The 16462-nt window shown below is 36.7% G+C and overlaps 1 protein-coding gene across 1 annotated transcript in view; it reads left to right on the forward strand.

Annotated features, from left to right (window-relative positions):
- ARHGAP15 (Rho GTPase activating protein 15) overlaps window positions 1–16462 on the forward strand; it is a 713811-nt gene that overhangs the window by 105766 nt on the left and 591583 nt on the right. Inside the window, exon 6 of the mRNA XM_023730171.1 lies at window positions 9432–9519. Within this exon, the coding sequence (XP_023585939.1) occupies window positions 9432–9519 (88 nt within the window). The remainder of the gene's footprint in view (window positions 1–9431; window positions 9520–16462) is intronic.

Here is a 16462-nt window from a genome sequence, read left to right on the forward strand (position 1 = left end):
GAAGTGGGTTTTTTTTTTCCCCGATGGAGATTTGAAATCTAAAAATAATAACAAATTAATGAGATAATGGATCTTGATTTATGGGATTAACAGATTACGGGATTAAATGGACTAATTTTCAATATATTAAAATATTCCTGTGTTTCATTGAGAGCATAATTTTTAAAGGGTAGATTTGGGCTATGTTTGTGAAAAATAGAATTATTTGTCGGGTAAGAAATTGGAAGTTACTGCATTTTGAGGAGAAATGAATACAGGGTGGTTGTAGAGGTTAGCTGCTGTCAAATCGGCTCCTGATTTATGGAAACCCCATGCTCAAGGGGATTGGACCATTGTGATCCATAGGGTTTTCACTGCTCATTTTTGGAAGTAGATTGCCAGGCCTTGCTTCCTAGTCTGCCTTAGTTGGAAGCTCCAATGAAACCTGTTCAACATCATAACGATATGCAAGCTTCCACTGTGATGGCTGTGCTTGAGGTGCATTAGCTGGGAAATCAAATGTGAGTCACCAGCATGCAAGATAAGAATTCTACCATTCAACCACTACCATCCCAAGTGAACACAGGGTAGGCAAAATAAATCAGACAAGGGAAATTCCCCTGTCTGGGGAGTTGTTACTAAGTTGTAAACAACAGCAACAAAAACCTTAAAATAAAAATAAAATGAGATTGATGGGAGGAAAGAGAAAGGGGCTGGGCATGTTGTATATATGGCATATTTAGAAATAAATTAAAGAATCATCGCAATTTTTGCTAATTTAGTTTTTGTATTTTGGGCCTATTATGTACTTAGCTTTGTGCTAGGTGATATGCAAGCTACAAAGGTACGTAGAAAATGTTCAAATTGGGAGACAAAGCATTTATTCATGAATATATTACTAACAGTAAAAGCCACATAGGATAAATGTACTAATTAACTGCACAATGGGACACCTGTTAATTGTGTAATATAATTCATTACTAGAATGACACCCTGGCCAACACTAGACAATAAAGTACGCTTTTGTTTGCTAGCTATAATGGGATATGTATATATTTATTTAAAAGAAATAAAATTGAGGAAACAAAACATCGACAATTTCACTACTCAAATAGCTATTTTAATTTCAAATGACAAGCTCTATTTTCTGACCGTATTTAGCTTATTTGGGGATAGCATGTAGGGCTTCTGAATTCTGGTCTAGACTGTTCCCCAGCAGTGGCCACGAAATGTCCAAGAGAGATTCACAAGAGACAAAAATCAAATTCAAAGCTGCTTTACGAGCCCGGGCAACTCCCCACCAAAAGCTGAACTTGGCCTGGGTGTCAGGAGGAGTTCTTTGGGTTGGACTTTACCAGTTGCTGTAGAGTTGGTTCCGACTCATGGCGACCCCATGTGTGTAAGCGCAGAACTGTGCTTCGTAGGATTTTCAGTGGCTGATTTTTTGGAAGTAGATATCCAGGCCTTTCTTCTGAAGCACTTCTGGGTGGACTCAAACCCCCAACCTTTCCATTAGCAGCCGAGTATGTTAACCATTTATAACACTCAGTGACTCCTAGCTTTGATTAGACCAACCTAAGTGTCCTCCTTTACCCTTAACCCCGGGCCTCACTCCAGATCTTATCAGCTCAAGGAAGGAGTGTGAAGGGTGCAGCAATGTCTTGTCCAGCTTCTCAGTTTTGCCAAATTGATGACTCTGGAATGTTCTTAGTGTTGCTTTTATTTGTATTTCTCTGATTAGTATTGCAGTCGAACATCACTTTATACGTTTAGAGTTGTTCAGGTTCTCCATCTGAACCTTTAACTGTTTTCTATTGGGTTTCTTGCTTTTTGTTGTTGTTGTTGATTTGTGGGAACCCTTAATATATTCTAAATAATAGTATCTTGTTAATTTTGGACACTGAAAATATCTTCTCCAAGTCTCTCATCATTTATTTACTTTGCCAATGGTAGTCCATGAGAACCAAAATCTTTAAACATGACCCATACTGTTCCATAATTTTACTCTTTATACTGTGTGGATATTTTTGTTTTTATTATAAACAATTTACTAATTGAACATAGAATGTATGACCACCATGTTTAATAATATAAGAGGACCAAACAACTCCTACCCTCCTTTTTTTATTTGCTTTTGAAGTCGATTTCCGTTTTAGACTTGCCATTGCTTATCAATTTCTTTTCTATTTTCTTACGATAAATGCTAAGTCTAGGATTACTTGATCACATTCTATGCCCTTTTTAATGAATCTTATTGTTATTGCTAGATTGCTTACCCAAGAGTCTGTATGTTTTTTTCATTAGCAACAAAAATGATCAGTTTAGCCATAATCTTGAAATATGCCAATGATAGTTTGTCCCAAAGATACTTGTATAACTATTAAATAATAGACTATAGTTCCTATAATTTGTGAACTTTTATGTAAAGTTTTCTTGATAGCCTTTTTTTAACCATTTGTCAAAGGTCTTTATAACTTTTTAAAAATTTTACTGAGTTAATAATAAGTAGTATTAACAACCACCGTCTGTCAGTTTGTCATACTCTGGTGGCTTGTCTGTTCCTATAATGCTGGAAGTTATGCCACAGGTATTTCGAATACCAGCAGAGTCATCCCTGCCAGACAAGCTTCAGCAGAGCTTCCAGACTCAGACAGACTAGGAAGAAAGTCCTAGCAATCTACTTCTAAGAATTAACCAATAAAAACCCTATGGATCACAACAGTCCAATCTCCAACAGATCACGGGGATAGCACAGGACTGGGCAACATTTTGTTCATTACGCATAGGGTTGCCATGAGTCGGGGGGCTGATTCAATAGCAGTTAATGACGATATATATGTATATATCTAGGTATGTACATATATATATATATATGGGATGGGTGTGGATATTTGAGGGTATTTTTAACAGTTCTTAACTTAGAACGCACCTTTTTTAGGATATGATACCAAGAAACCGTCCTAACATGAATTTATTTTTTCTTTAGCGCTTTGTGCTTAGGATCAAAATCAAGTCCTCCAGGCCTAATCTGTCTTTCTCTCTTTTTGTGATGTACTCCTGGGGACTGGAAGGACGGTTTGGAGAGTACCAAATACAGAAGTTAATTTGTAAAAGGTTACTTTAGTTTTATGATTTTCATCATATACTCTGTTAAAATTCCCATCATCTGCCAAGGCTTTGTCTTTAGAAAGCTTTTACGTTATGCATCACCGAAACAGATGGGTGTGTGCATACCTCAGTGTCTCATTGACCCACCTCTTAACAGTGGCAAATTACAGGAAGCTTAGAATATAAGACAGAAGAAATAAGTTCCTAGGCCTCCCAGCTTGACAAGCAGTCAGAACTTTTAACAGTGTCTGAGTGATTTGGCAATCAATTGGTCAGGGACACCAGAGTAATCAGTTTCAAACCCACCACTGGTGTGGAATCGAGTACAATCCAGGGTGACAAGCCAGGTAACAAAGACAGGCGGCCCAAAGAGGTCTGAAATTTGCAAAGGAATCTCATATGTGTTTCCCTGTGACTCTTTAGTTTGCCTTCAGATCATTACCCAAAGGAGGTATAGGAGAGTATAGCAAGGGTGGGTATAGGCTATAAAGTTTTGATGTTAGAGCAAATGAATGTGTTAAACCTAGAGCTCAAGCTAATAGACTCTTATAATGGTAATAAATATTTTAAGGGCCGTTTTCCATCAAGCGTTCTCCAGATAAGCAGCTACAAAGTTGCTGTTATTATGTGCTGCCATCAGGTGTCCATTTTGGAGAATGCAAACAGTTTTTGCCCAAGCTGATGCCCATGTTGCGTCTTTTTTGCATTTTCCACCTTCACAATTTAGGGTTTGTTTTAGCAAAGTTCTGTGAGGTGTTTAGACAACAAAGTTTCTATTTCCCTCTCTTCAGCCTTTCTTGAGTCTCTGCACAGACATGTTTAATATGTAATTACAAATTTATTAATAAGACAGAGCTGGATGTCACCTGCTCTAGAGACAATTGAAACAGTGGAATGAACAAGGACTTCAGGGTCCAGGAGACTTGGCCTGAATTCCTTTTCTATAACTTGTATGCTCTTGTGTAGGATACAACCTCACTAGGCTTCAGTGTTCTCTTCTATAATAAGGGAGTATCACCCACCAATCAGAGTAGCTTGGAGGGCTTTTTGTTGACACGTTTGTTGTCTGTATTCCACTGGTTAGAGGTCAATTCCTTGAGGTTTCTTATTTGCGTTTATATACTCAGCCCTTAGAACTGTGTCTGTCATGTGGTAGACACTCAAGAGATCCTTGTGACCAGCTTAGTGATGAAATCACATGATGCGTAAAAAATACTGTGTGCAATATCTGACACATCATGGGGTTCGATGCATGCATGATAGCTCATATTACTGACACATGTCTGAAAAGTCAGGAAGACCTCTGGAAGGAGTTCAGGATCAGCCACTAGAATTATTAATTAGAAAAAGTATCCTAAACCAGACATGTTAGACCGTTAAGAACAAAAGGATAGTAATGACATGTTCAATCACTAGGAAAGTAAGAACAGAGACAAGAAATGCAGGAGGTGGATGTTTCCCTGTTAGTGAATTAATAAGAGCAAGCACAGAGCAGGAGCATGCTTTTAAAAACTTGTTTCCTGTACTGAGTCACTGACATCAATCTCTCGCCTGATTTTTACCTGTAACAATCAGGTGACCTCTCTTGAAATTTGAAAGCCCATATATTCTTTTAGTCAAACAACCTTTAATGAGCACTGTGCAAAGTACTGGAAAAGCTGGAAAAGCTCTAAGAAGACAGGAATGATATCCATCAATTTAGGGGAGTGAGGAGAGAACGGATTTCTTTCTACTCTAAAAACTGCATCAAACCTATAAAGGTCTATTTAAGAAGGTTCCTGAGAAACTGCCAGGCTCACCTGTCCTGGCTAAACCCCCTAAGCTTGCAGAAGTGACCCATTTCCTGATGTATCACTCAGTTTATTGAAGGGCAGTTGCTTATAATGATTTAGTTGCATATGGAAATCATTAAAGGTTCAAGTCAGGGCAAAACCTTGTCAATTGACCCTTCCCTTTTCAAACTCTCTCCAAAGCTGACAAGAGGTCCACTGTGTTAGGGTAACTGGGTGAGAAAGCTGTTCTTCTGTTGCCCTAAGAACTAGGAGCAACACAATGGACCAAAAAACATAGGAATAGGCAGCGGACTGGACAGATCTCTTAAGGAAAATGGTCAAGTTTCTAGAGGAGTCCATTTAGAGAGGAATGTTCAGACTTAAGTCACGGGCTAAAAGTTGTTTTGTTAAACTAAGTCTCAGCTACTTCCAGACTAGAGGTATTCAACTCGCTTCTGGTTTTTTTGTTCCTTATTAAATGCAGATGAGTTTGCCTACCACAGACTAGAATAATCTCTAGCAGGAAAGAGACAGAGGTGCCAGCATTGTTAAGAGCACACATACCTGCTTCTTCTTCTAGAAGGAAATATTGAAAATGTGGGGCCATATTGTGTGTAGTTTCTTATGAGGAATTGAATGCCACATCATCTTACTCCTTTGAATCAGTACAACTTCTAGTTTAGGAGTGGGCCTTTGTCTGATCCGTCTGCTGGAAGCAGGTAAAATAGTTAATAAGAGAGCCAACCCCCAGGGCTGATACGTGCCACAGGCTATGCACACTGGCCTGTATGATTTGAGAATTAGAGGAAAATCAAAACTGTCAAAATACCACATTGACAATTTCTTTAACCTTGAGTATTACTGCTTAATCCTTAAAGAGTAATGTAGTGAAGAGATTACAGGCTTCAAAGTCAGCGAAAATGAGTTTGACTCTAAGTCCAAGTGTGCGGCATTTGGCAAGTCACCTAAATTTTTGGTGTTCCATATTAGTAAATGGAGATATTAGTACCTTCAACTTTTTTTTTTTTTTTTGGTAAAGATAAACTTAAACTACGTACTCAAACTTACTCTGTTGTTAGTTGCCATTGGGTTGATTCCAACTCATGGCGACCCTATGTGTTACAGAGTAGAACTGCTGCATAGGGTTCTCTTGGCTGTAATTTTAACAGAAGCCAATTGCCAGGCCTAACTTCTGCGCTACACCTGGGTAGGTTTGAACCACCAATCTTTAGGTTGGCAGTTGAGCATAAATAAAGCTTTTGTGCCACCCAGGAACCTCTCAAACTTAGTCTAGATACTAAAAATAATTTATGCTAGTTTATTTTAAAAGAGATCATGAAAAAATACTCAAATGGAAGAAAGGCATCTAAAATGTTGTCAGCAGCATTTTATTCTTCATTTTGAAATAAAATTCTTTTCAAAAAATAGAATTCAAACCTTGGAAAAATCTTCACTTTTATTCTAATAAAATTAAGACTGTGTAGTCGATAAATTCAAATAGCACTGTATGTAAGGTAGCCAAGACCTGAAGTGCCTACCCTCTTCAGCTCGTTCATCTGATTTCAACTAACAGGGAACAATTCATAGAAGTTCAAAGTTCTAATAGAGAACCATGAGATTCTGTATTTTTATGCAAATAACGCACACGTTATACATTTTTTTGGTCAACCCCACAACCCCCTCATGCATTATTTTCCTAGGCTCATTATGTGTGTTGTATGTGTGGGTGCGTTATTTGTGTGGACATGTTATTTGTGAAAAAAATACAGTAATTGAATTTCATGCAACTTCAATTCTAACCAGTTCCAGTTCCAAGTTTAAGGAAAGGGAGAGTAATGCCAACAAGTTCTATAAATGATCAACATCTGAAACAGATTCAGATCAGAACCATTTATCCAAGGCTTACTATAGACAGGAAGCAAATAAAGTATAGTGTCTCCCTGCCAGAAGATTAAAAATATGGTGGGATATATAACAGGCAGGTTAAATATGTGTTCCATCACTGTGAGGCTATTCCATACCCCCTGACCACATGCCAGCAAAATAAAGGGTGATGAGAAAAGACCCAGTCCAGTCCAGCAGTCCTTCCAATTTTCCTTCATTTCTCTAGTTGGGGCCATCTAATATTATGACCTTAAGCATTCGGCTGCTAACCAAAAGGTCAGCACTTCAAATCCACCAGCCACTCCTTGAAAACCCTATGGGGCAGTTCTACTCTGTCATATAGGGTCGCAGTGAGTTGGAATCAACTCAACAGCAATGAGTTTGTTTCTTTATGGTAAAATTACCACTTGCATAAAGAGACAACTATAGCTGCTTCATTTGACCTTGTTTCTGCTGGTACCCGAAGCAGGAGAGATGGGCACCAGAGCAAAGGGTGGAAAACTCCTATGCAATTTTCTTTCTGTTGTTTTTTTTCATCTCCTTCATCATTTGATTGAAAAAGTGACTCTTCATTTGAAGATAAGTGGGTCCAAGAACAAAGTGTTCATATTTGTGTACTGGAAAAAATACACGTTCTTTTTTGCTGTGGTTCTTTTTTATTGTGTTCTTTTTTAACACAATAGTGTATCATTAAGAAAACTTCAGGCAGCCTAAGTCTTTTTGTAAATATTAACCTTATTGAATCAAGACTGTCCTTCCAATCAAGCCCCTAGATTCTAAGAGGCAAGTGGAAATAAATTAAAAAACATATTGAATAACATTCTTAACATATTTTTGGGTAGTTTTCTATTGACCAGGATAAAGCCTTTCTGTAAACTTTTTTTTTTTTTTTTTTTTTACCGCTTTTGTAAACTGAAATCAACTATTTTGAAATAAGTGTTGTTGTTGTGCTAGAGAGTTGCCTCCTACTCATAGCAACCTTACGTATAATAGAATGAAAAGTTGCCCAGTCCTGGCCATCCTCACAATGGTTGCTATTTAGAGTCCATTGTTACAGCCACTGTGTTAATCCATCTCACTGAGGGTCTCCCTCTTTTTCTCTGACCCTCTACTTTGCAATCTGTTGGCAGTATGATATAATGGGTAGAAACTGATGCATGTTGATATCCTTAATGTTTTTATCATATAAAATAGGTTATTCGTCATGACATGTATACACAGAAATAATACATTCTGAGTGCATGAAATTCTATAAACCCCAAGAAATGCAAAGGAAAACCAAAAGCCCTGATTCCACCACCTGATTTAACTATTGTTATATCCAGCCATTTTTCCCCCATGCCTAAATTCAATTATTGACACAATAAATATGTAGGTTAGTGCCTACTCTGTCCAAGGCCCTGCACTAGGTATTGGGAATACATCTGTAAAGATGAAATTTATCATTTGGGGGTCTATTTTCCAATGAGGGAGATGAAGATGAACTACTTACAATTTTTTTTAAAATTTATGATAAGTGTTATGTAGGAGGTCACGGAAGGCATATTTGAGGAAGTAACACTTGGCCTCCTGTTCGGTGGAAATTATCAGAAGGGGCTGGGATGGGTGGGGGCCAAAACCAAAAAACTCTATGACGTCGAGTCAATCCAACTCATAGCAACCCTATAGGACAGAGTAAAACTGCCCAATAGGGTTTCCAAGGAGCAGCTGGTGGATTTGAACTGCCAACCTTTTGGTTAGCAGCTGAACTCTTGTATTATAGCCTGCATTAAAATCTTCCTGTCAGTATTTTTCTGCAGCATGGGTTTCATTGTTCCATTTTATGAACTTGTTGTATTCAGTTTACTGAACCAACCTTCTGTCTTTTTAGGTGCAGGATTAAAAATAATGGTATACTTCATTCTTGTGCATGAGACCGTAACAATTTTTGAGATTATTTGTTTAGGATAAATTTAAATTCATAGAAATGGACTTACTTGGTCAAAGGATATATACATTATTAAAATTTTTTGCTAAAACATACTGCCAAATTATACTCCACACTCTCATTAACTCTAATTATTATCATTCCTTTTAATCCTAGAAAATTTGATGGACAAAGAGACAAAAAGGATTTCATTGTTTTTATTTGCATTTCTTTGATTTCTAGTGAAATTCAACACCATAAAAATATTTTGAACTAAGCAATGACACATTGGCTGGTGAGTTTTTAGGACTCTGAAATATGCTAAACGAAAGAACAGAAGTGACAATGGAGGAAGAGGTTCTGATTGATATTTTACTCTGCTATTTTTGGCTTGCTATGGAAGCATAGGAGCCCTGGTGGCTAAGTGGTTAAGAGTTTAGCTGCTAACTAAAAAGGCTGGCAGTTCAAATCCACCAGCCGCTCCTTGGAAACCCTGTGGGGCAGTTCTGCTCTGTCCTGTAGGGTCGCAATGAGTCGGAATCGACTCAACAGCAATGGGTTTGGTTTTTATAGAAACATAGGCTATTTATTGGTGTTGTGGATACACAAAAATTGAATTTTTAGTAGTTAATTCCATACCATCTATAAATTTAAATAAAGAGAAGACTTTTAGGAAGACTAGTTAAAAATAAAGAAGATGGTATCTATTCCTTCCAAATGTTGCTCACACCATATGTATGAATGCTTTCTTCAACTGATATCCTTTTTTCTTTCTTCCTAAGGAAAAACTGGGCTACTTCCTGGATTGTTCTTTCTAGTCGAAAAATTGAATTTTACAAAGAATCCAAGCAACAGGCTCTGTCTAATATGGTAGGTACTTCTTTGCATCTACTGCTATCATCTTTTCAGAAATATTGTTGAATTAAAGTTTGGTTTCATCAGAAATCACACTAAAGCCTCCAAGCTACCAACATCTGAAAGCAGATGGAAGAAATGACTCAATAAACTTTTAATCAGATGAAGGGAAAATAGAACTTAGTGTCTGTTTTATTAAGTGGTGCGTTTGGAGAATAATCACAAAATGAGATGAATGGTGAGCAGCTCTCTAGTAATGGGAAGGTAACACTTTAAATTAAGGCGCCATTTATAAATGCTTTATTCTTATTTATGAAATGATCACTAAATGCAGCAACTTGCTCAAATAATGTATTATAAAGTATATTATAAAATGCATTAGTAATAACTGCTTAAAGGATGATGCTATGGGAAGCTGTTTTAAAGAATAAGACGTAAATCGTATTAAACCATGTATGTGCATCTTTAATACATGAATTTAAGTTGTTATCCAGCATGCTATAAAGTGCTTCACACATTAATAAATAATAATAAACTGTTTATAAATGGCACCTTAATATAGGGTGTTACCAATGTGGAAACACTCTAAGTTAACCAAGTGATTTTTTATCTTAGTCTAACTGTGACAGTCACTGTATTCATCTAACCTTTTCGAATATTTCTCATGACTCCATCTAATGCAGCTAATGCAATTTCTGTATCCTGTAGTTATTTCAAAGTGAAATTTGTAGGATTTCTTCATTGTACCTGGAGGAGGGCCTTACATATGCCTAGAGATTTGACAGTGGGAGTAGGAGCAATTCAGAGCTAGTTACTGGGGTGATTCAAGTTCAAAGCCTTGCTGCCCAAGTGCCAGAGCTGCCACACTATGTAGGAGACAGTGGACAGGGAGCATGTCGGACAGCCTCCTGATTAGCAAGGGCTCGGGGCAGGAATAGACCTGCCATACTCCATCAGCTTGATGGGTGGCAGGAAAAGGGGTTCCTGGCAGGAGTTAAGCACAATGAACTAATATATATTTGGCAGGTAATAAAACGATAGAAAGTTCTTTGCTCTCCAGCCACTAGTTGTGTTTGCTATGTAATCCTCTTTAAATAGGAAGTAGAAAATCATTTGCTAGGAGATGTTTTTTTCAAAGAAGCTTTTAGTAAGAACAAAAGGTAGCATTTGGCTTACTCCTGATAATTGCAATAGCCCTTATCCCAAAGTGGCTTGCTGATTTTGGAGTCTTGGTGTGGTCCAATCTGTAAACTAATTATGAATAAATTAAAACTATATCTCCGTCCTTTGTATTTTTAATTTAAACTGCCTCAGAAATTTGTTTTAAGATTTTGTTTTTATTTTTTGGCTACAGTTAGGTTGAGATAATCTTTTTAAGAAACAGAAAGTACCCCTAAGGCCAAGGCACAAAACAACTCCCATCACTGGCAGGCCCCTTTGTCTTCCCTTTGCATGAGTTCTAAGGCAGAAGCCAAGAAATGGAGGAAAGTCGCTTGCGTTGCTGAGTTTTGCTGCTGAGAAGATGATCTTCGTCCTGCTGAGTGAGAATTCCATTGGAGCAGAGTTTATGATAATGTGCTGTATAATGGGAGAGATTAGATTCCAAATGAAAGCATTTTGGGTTTTTTTATTATTATTATTTTAATCTCCTGGTACTAAGAGATGTAATTATCAGCTGCTTAATTTCATCCAGGTGAGAGAAAGTTCCATCTAGCTTGTAGGTAAACTTTGCAAGTAAGCTCGCTCGCTCACTGCATGCATCCTGTTCAACCTTAGGAACTGTTGAAAACTGACAATAGATTTTACTTTTGGAAGAAACTGGTGAACATTTATTGGCAGTCCCTATTTATTACTTCTGGCCTTGTTTTCAATGGTCTTATGGTTTCTCCCAGGCGCTCATTGTCTTCAAAGTGGATTCAGGCAGGCAGGAACTAACTGTGTTTTGTGGTAATGTGAAGAGAATTACAGATTCGTGTTTGTACTGCATGAATTGTCTTGCTAGTCAACTTCTTGGATTCATTTCTAACCAAGTATTAAAGGCCTAGTGGGATAGCCCACATTTACCAATTCCAGTCTTGGAGAAATGATATGATGATTGCCAGGCCTTGATTAAAGATGCTGTGGTTTTGTTTTGAAAGAGATTTATGCTCAAGTTTCTGAGTTTCCCTTGCGCCCACTCACACATGCCCTGGTGTTGTTCATTGTGCTTCTGGGAAAATATCCGTCCTTTCCTCCAAGGGATCAGTAGAAACTGCCTGAGTGCAGAATGTGGTTTAAAAGAGTAAATGGCATTTTAATCTTTACACAGATGATCTTTGAATGTTAATGCTTTAGACAAAGTAGCTAAGAAGAGGGCTTTGAAGTCCGACCACAGGAGACTTAATTCCAGTTTTGCCGTTTACTAGATGACAAATTTGCTTGACTTTTAGCTCTAGATTCCTCATCTGCAGGATGGGGATAGTGATCTCAGCCAACAGATTTAATAAGAAATGAAATTACCCATTGCGACTCATAGTAACCCTATAGTGACCCTATAGGACAGAGTAGAGCTGCTCCACTGGGTTTCCAAGGAGCAGCTGGTAGATTCAAACTGCCAGTCTTCTGGTTAGCAGCCAAGCTCTTAATCACCGTACCACTGGGGCTCCAAGAAATGAAATTAGTTAATAAAAACAAAAAATACTTAATAGTCATAAAATAATTACTATGCCCCATTGTAATAGACTTCTTTAAAATATGTAGAATATAGATTCCATACTACATCATATAGTATAATGGTGATACAGTGTTATATTAGTTTTGCACTTAAATTTATTCAGAGATTTGTAGAAAAGAAAAAATATTAATTCAAGGAACACTACCATGCACGCCTCTAAAAAAATGAAATGTGTATCTATAAGTGGTATAAAATGTGCACTGAATACAGAAACTGAAGCTATCCATCTATTTGGGGCTGTAAGTGTAACCTCTTAATATCCATGTCTATTTTCCTGGAAACCTCATCTTCCTCCACTGGCTCATATTCTTACCTTTTTCACATTTAACTCAGCGTTTATTCCATGTTTGGCTACCTTTCTTTCTCACTGTTGTTCCTTCAGTTCATATTCAAGATGTATTTTTATCAAAAGCAAACACCCTGAAGATAGACACAGAATCATTTTACTTGTGTGCATTAGAGGTTCATAGCCTTTGGGACCTCAGTAACCTATTGAAGGAAAAGGAGGACTCTCATAGAATTGCCAACATCCTGTTTTTCTTTTTTAAAAAGGATATTAAAAAGTAACCAACCATCTACTGTCACTATCACCCTGTCTTAGTTATCTAGTGCTACTGTAACAGAAATTCCACAAGTGGATGGTTTTAACATAGAGAAATTTATTCTCTCACAATCTAGGAGGTTAGAAGTCTGAATTCAGGGTGCTAGCTCTAGGGGAAGGCTTTCTCTCTCTGTCAGTTCTAGAGGATGGTCTTTGTCATCAGTCTTCCCTGGTCCAGGAGCTTCTCAGCACAGGGACCCCAGGTCCCTAGGATGCGCTATTCTCCTGGCAAAGCTTTCTTGGTGGTATGAGGTCCTCATGGCTCTCTGCTGGCTTCTCTCTTTTATATCTCAAAAGAGCTTGTCTTAAAACACAATCTAATCTTGTAGATTGAATCTTGCCTCATTAACATAACTTCCACTAATCCTGCCTCATTAACATCACAGAGGTAAGATTTACAACATATAGGAAAATCACATCAGATGACAAAATGGTGGACAATCACACAATACTGGGAATCATGGCCTAGCCAAATTGATACACATATTTTTGGAGGACACAATTCAATGCATGACACTTCCCAATTGTAAGAAGGATAAAATCTCAGAACCAAAGATAGTCTTTACCAAGAAAAGAAACTGTCCCCTTTATACATCTGCATACATTTTCTCTATATTGCTCACTTCACTTCAGGTTAAGAAAGCTTGGCCGCATACTGGACAACCCTACTGTGAGGATGAGCATTTGAAAACCACTGGTGGCTCTAGATCCAAATTTCTTGGATTATGAAGGAAAGGATAGTGTTCATATATTCATAGTTTATATTTTCTGATTTATAGCACATTTTAAATTTTTTAGTATTTGATTGTAAAATAATGTAGAATTTTTTTAGCAAAAATGTATGAATATATAAAACATAGCTTAACAGTTATTAATCAACTACATATAATTGAATATTGGTCCCTTTGTCATCACAGCCTCTCCCATTGTCCCAAAGTTAACCACTAAACTGCATTTTGGTCATTATTTTATCACCTTTCATTATTATTTTCCCACTTACATTTACAGTCCCTAAAAATATGTAGTTCAGTTTGTCTGTTTTATAATTTATATGAATGGAGTCAGAGTTTGTCTTCTTTTCTTTCTTGTTTCTTTCACTAAGTATGGCCTATCTTTACCTTTCCTTTCATATTTTTTAATCATTGCATCATTTTTTCCACTACTGGTTTGGAAGCAATACACTTCATTTCTCTTCTATTAGTGGTTAGCCTAGGATTACAACATCTATACGTCAGTTATAAAAGACTAATCAAATCCGTTACCGTATTCCAAAATATTACCTTAGAATATTTTTAACCCATTTATCCCATTTCTCAATGTGTCTGCTATTTCTGGCTGGCATTTTAATTCTTTCTTTTCTTTTTTTAATACCACTAGAGATTATTTATACTTTTTTAAAGAGTCAAATTTGGCTTACGTTTTCCCAATATTTGCCATGTTTTTTGCTATTTATTTCTTCCTGCATCTCAGACCTTCCATCAAGCACCACTTTTCCTTCTACTCGAAGTATATGCTGAGAAATTCTGATAGTAAGGGTCTTGGGGTGACAATCTGTCTCGTTATTTGCTTGTTTGAAAATGTCTCTATTTCTTTATCATCTTAGAAATATATATTCTCTGGGTATAGAATTTTGACTTGGCAGTTATTTCTTTCAGTACATCAAAGATATTCTACTGTTTTCTGTCATCCATTATGGTATCCAAAATTCATCTGTTGGTCTAACTGCTGTTCTCTGGCTACTTTTAATATTTTTCTCATTACCTTTGGTTTTCCAAAGTTTCACCAAGATGTATCTAGATGTCAATTTCTTTTTATTTTTTTCTTCTGGGATTGCTGGGTTTCTTAAAATTATTGGTTACTATCATTAGTATATTTCAAGAAATTTATGGTTATTATTTCTTATGTAGCTCCCTTTACATCTTCTCATGTTTTCCTCTGAGTCGCCAATAAAACTTATGTTAAATTTTCTTACTTTACCATCCAAATTTTTTACATTCTTCAATTTTTTTCTTTTCTTTATTTTTTTAATCTTTCTGAGCTACACTCCAAATAACTTATCTTCCAAATATTTAATTTAATCGCCTCAACTACTAACTTAAGATTGATGGTTTGAACCTACCCAGTGGCACTCTGGAATAAAGACCTGGCAATCTGCTTTCTTAAAGATTACAGCCAAGAAAACTCTATGGAGCCATTATGCTCTGTAACTCATGGGGTTGCCATGAGTTGGAATCAACTCAACAACAACAGGGTTTTGGTTTGTTTGTTCTATTGTGATAAATGTTAAGCTTCCTTAATTTCAATTATTATAATTTTTATTTCTAGACGGTTGTTTTTTAATTTATTTACTATTACATTTGTTATAGTTAATTTTTTTCTGCAGATATTTTCAAGTCTTTCATCTATTTTTTGAAACCTAGAAAGCTTCAAAAGGCTTCAGGTTTTTAAATCTGTCTTGTGATTCTAAAATCTGAAATCCGTGTGTATCTATTTCTGCTGGGTCTTACTCATGTTGCTTTGTTTCCTTGAGTGTCTGATTATTTTTGACTGTGTGTTAATCATTGTTTTTGAAATATTATTATGAGGGGTTCTCTGAGTTGTAAGATACATGTGTCCTACTCATTGTAGTTTGCAGCTTTCTCATGGGATCTAAAAAGTCCCAGTGAGGAATTACTTCAAAATAAATTAACTGTTTAAAATTTTCAGGTTCTACTTGCATTGGGTGTAAATCTGTAGGAGGGTTACAGCTGTGCTATAACTTCTCAGGTACAAGATTTTCTTCCCCCTTCCTTTATTTTTCACTTACATTGTTCATCATACCAAGGCAGTCTTCTTTATAGTCCCTTGGGTTTAGAGAAAGGGAACAAGCTTAATATTGGTTCTCCCTTTCCTTTTATAAGACTTTAGGCATGTCATCTTTCCAGTATTCTATTAGATTGATTGATCAAAGCTCAAATGTGTAGTATAAACAAATGTCCAAAGGAAAAAAAAAAGGTGCAATTTTCTTTCTTTGATATTCAGGTAACCCCTCTGGGTTCAGATTCCCTCCCCGCCAAAAAAATGCCCTAGAGGTCCCCAGTATCTTCCAGCTTTTTGATTTGTTTTAGGCAATTTTTAAAAGATATGCTTCATTCAGCGTTTTTCATTGTTTTTAGTGGGAGAGTTGATCCAAATAACATAACTTCTTATTACAATCTACCTCACTTTAATTCAAATATACATTTGGTTAATCAAGTTTGTGCTATTTATATAAGCCTTGGTGGGAAAAGACTTCATAAGAATATGTACTGAAATCCGACAATGAACAGCTTGCTCATTAGGGCTGCATATAAGGCATAGAGATATAATCAAGATATAGTCTCTGCCTTAAAACAGATCTGCCAAAATATAGGGTGAGATGAAACAAGAAACCTAGAAGAGTTTTTTGGAGATTTAGAGGAAGGAGAGTGCACATCTGTGAAAGATTTGAATTGGGCCTTGAAGGATGGTTATAATTTCAACATATGGAGAATTTGTGGGCTGGGCATTCCAGTGGAGTGAAAAATATGAACAAATGGCAGAAAACTGAGAGTGGGCAGGGTCTGAGTACTAAAAGGAGAAATAGTTTTTCATTTTAGTTAGAATGTAGGATAACAGAAAAGGAT

Source organism: Trichechus manatus, unplaced genomic scaffold (assembly GCF_000243295.1).
Source record: "Trichechus manatus latirostris isolate Lorelei unplaced genomic scaffold, TriManLat1.0 scaffold00033, whole genome shotgun sequence".
Classification (NCBI taxonomy): domain Eukaryota; kingdom Metazoa; phylum Chordata; class Mammalia; order Sirenia; family Trichechidae; genus Trichechus; species Trichechus manatus.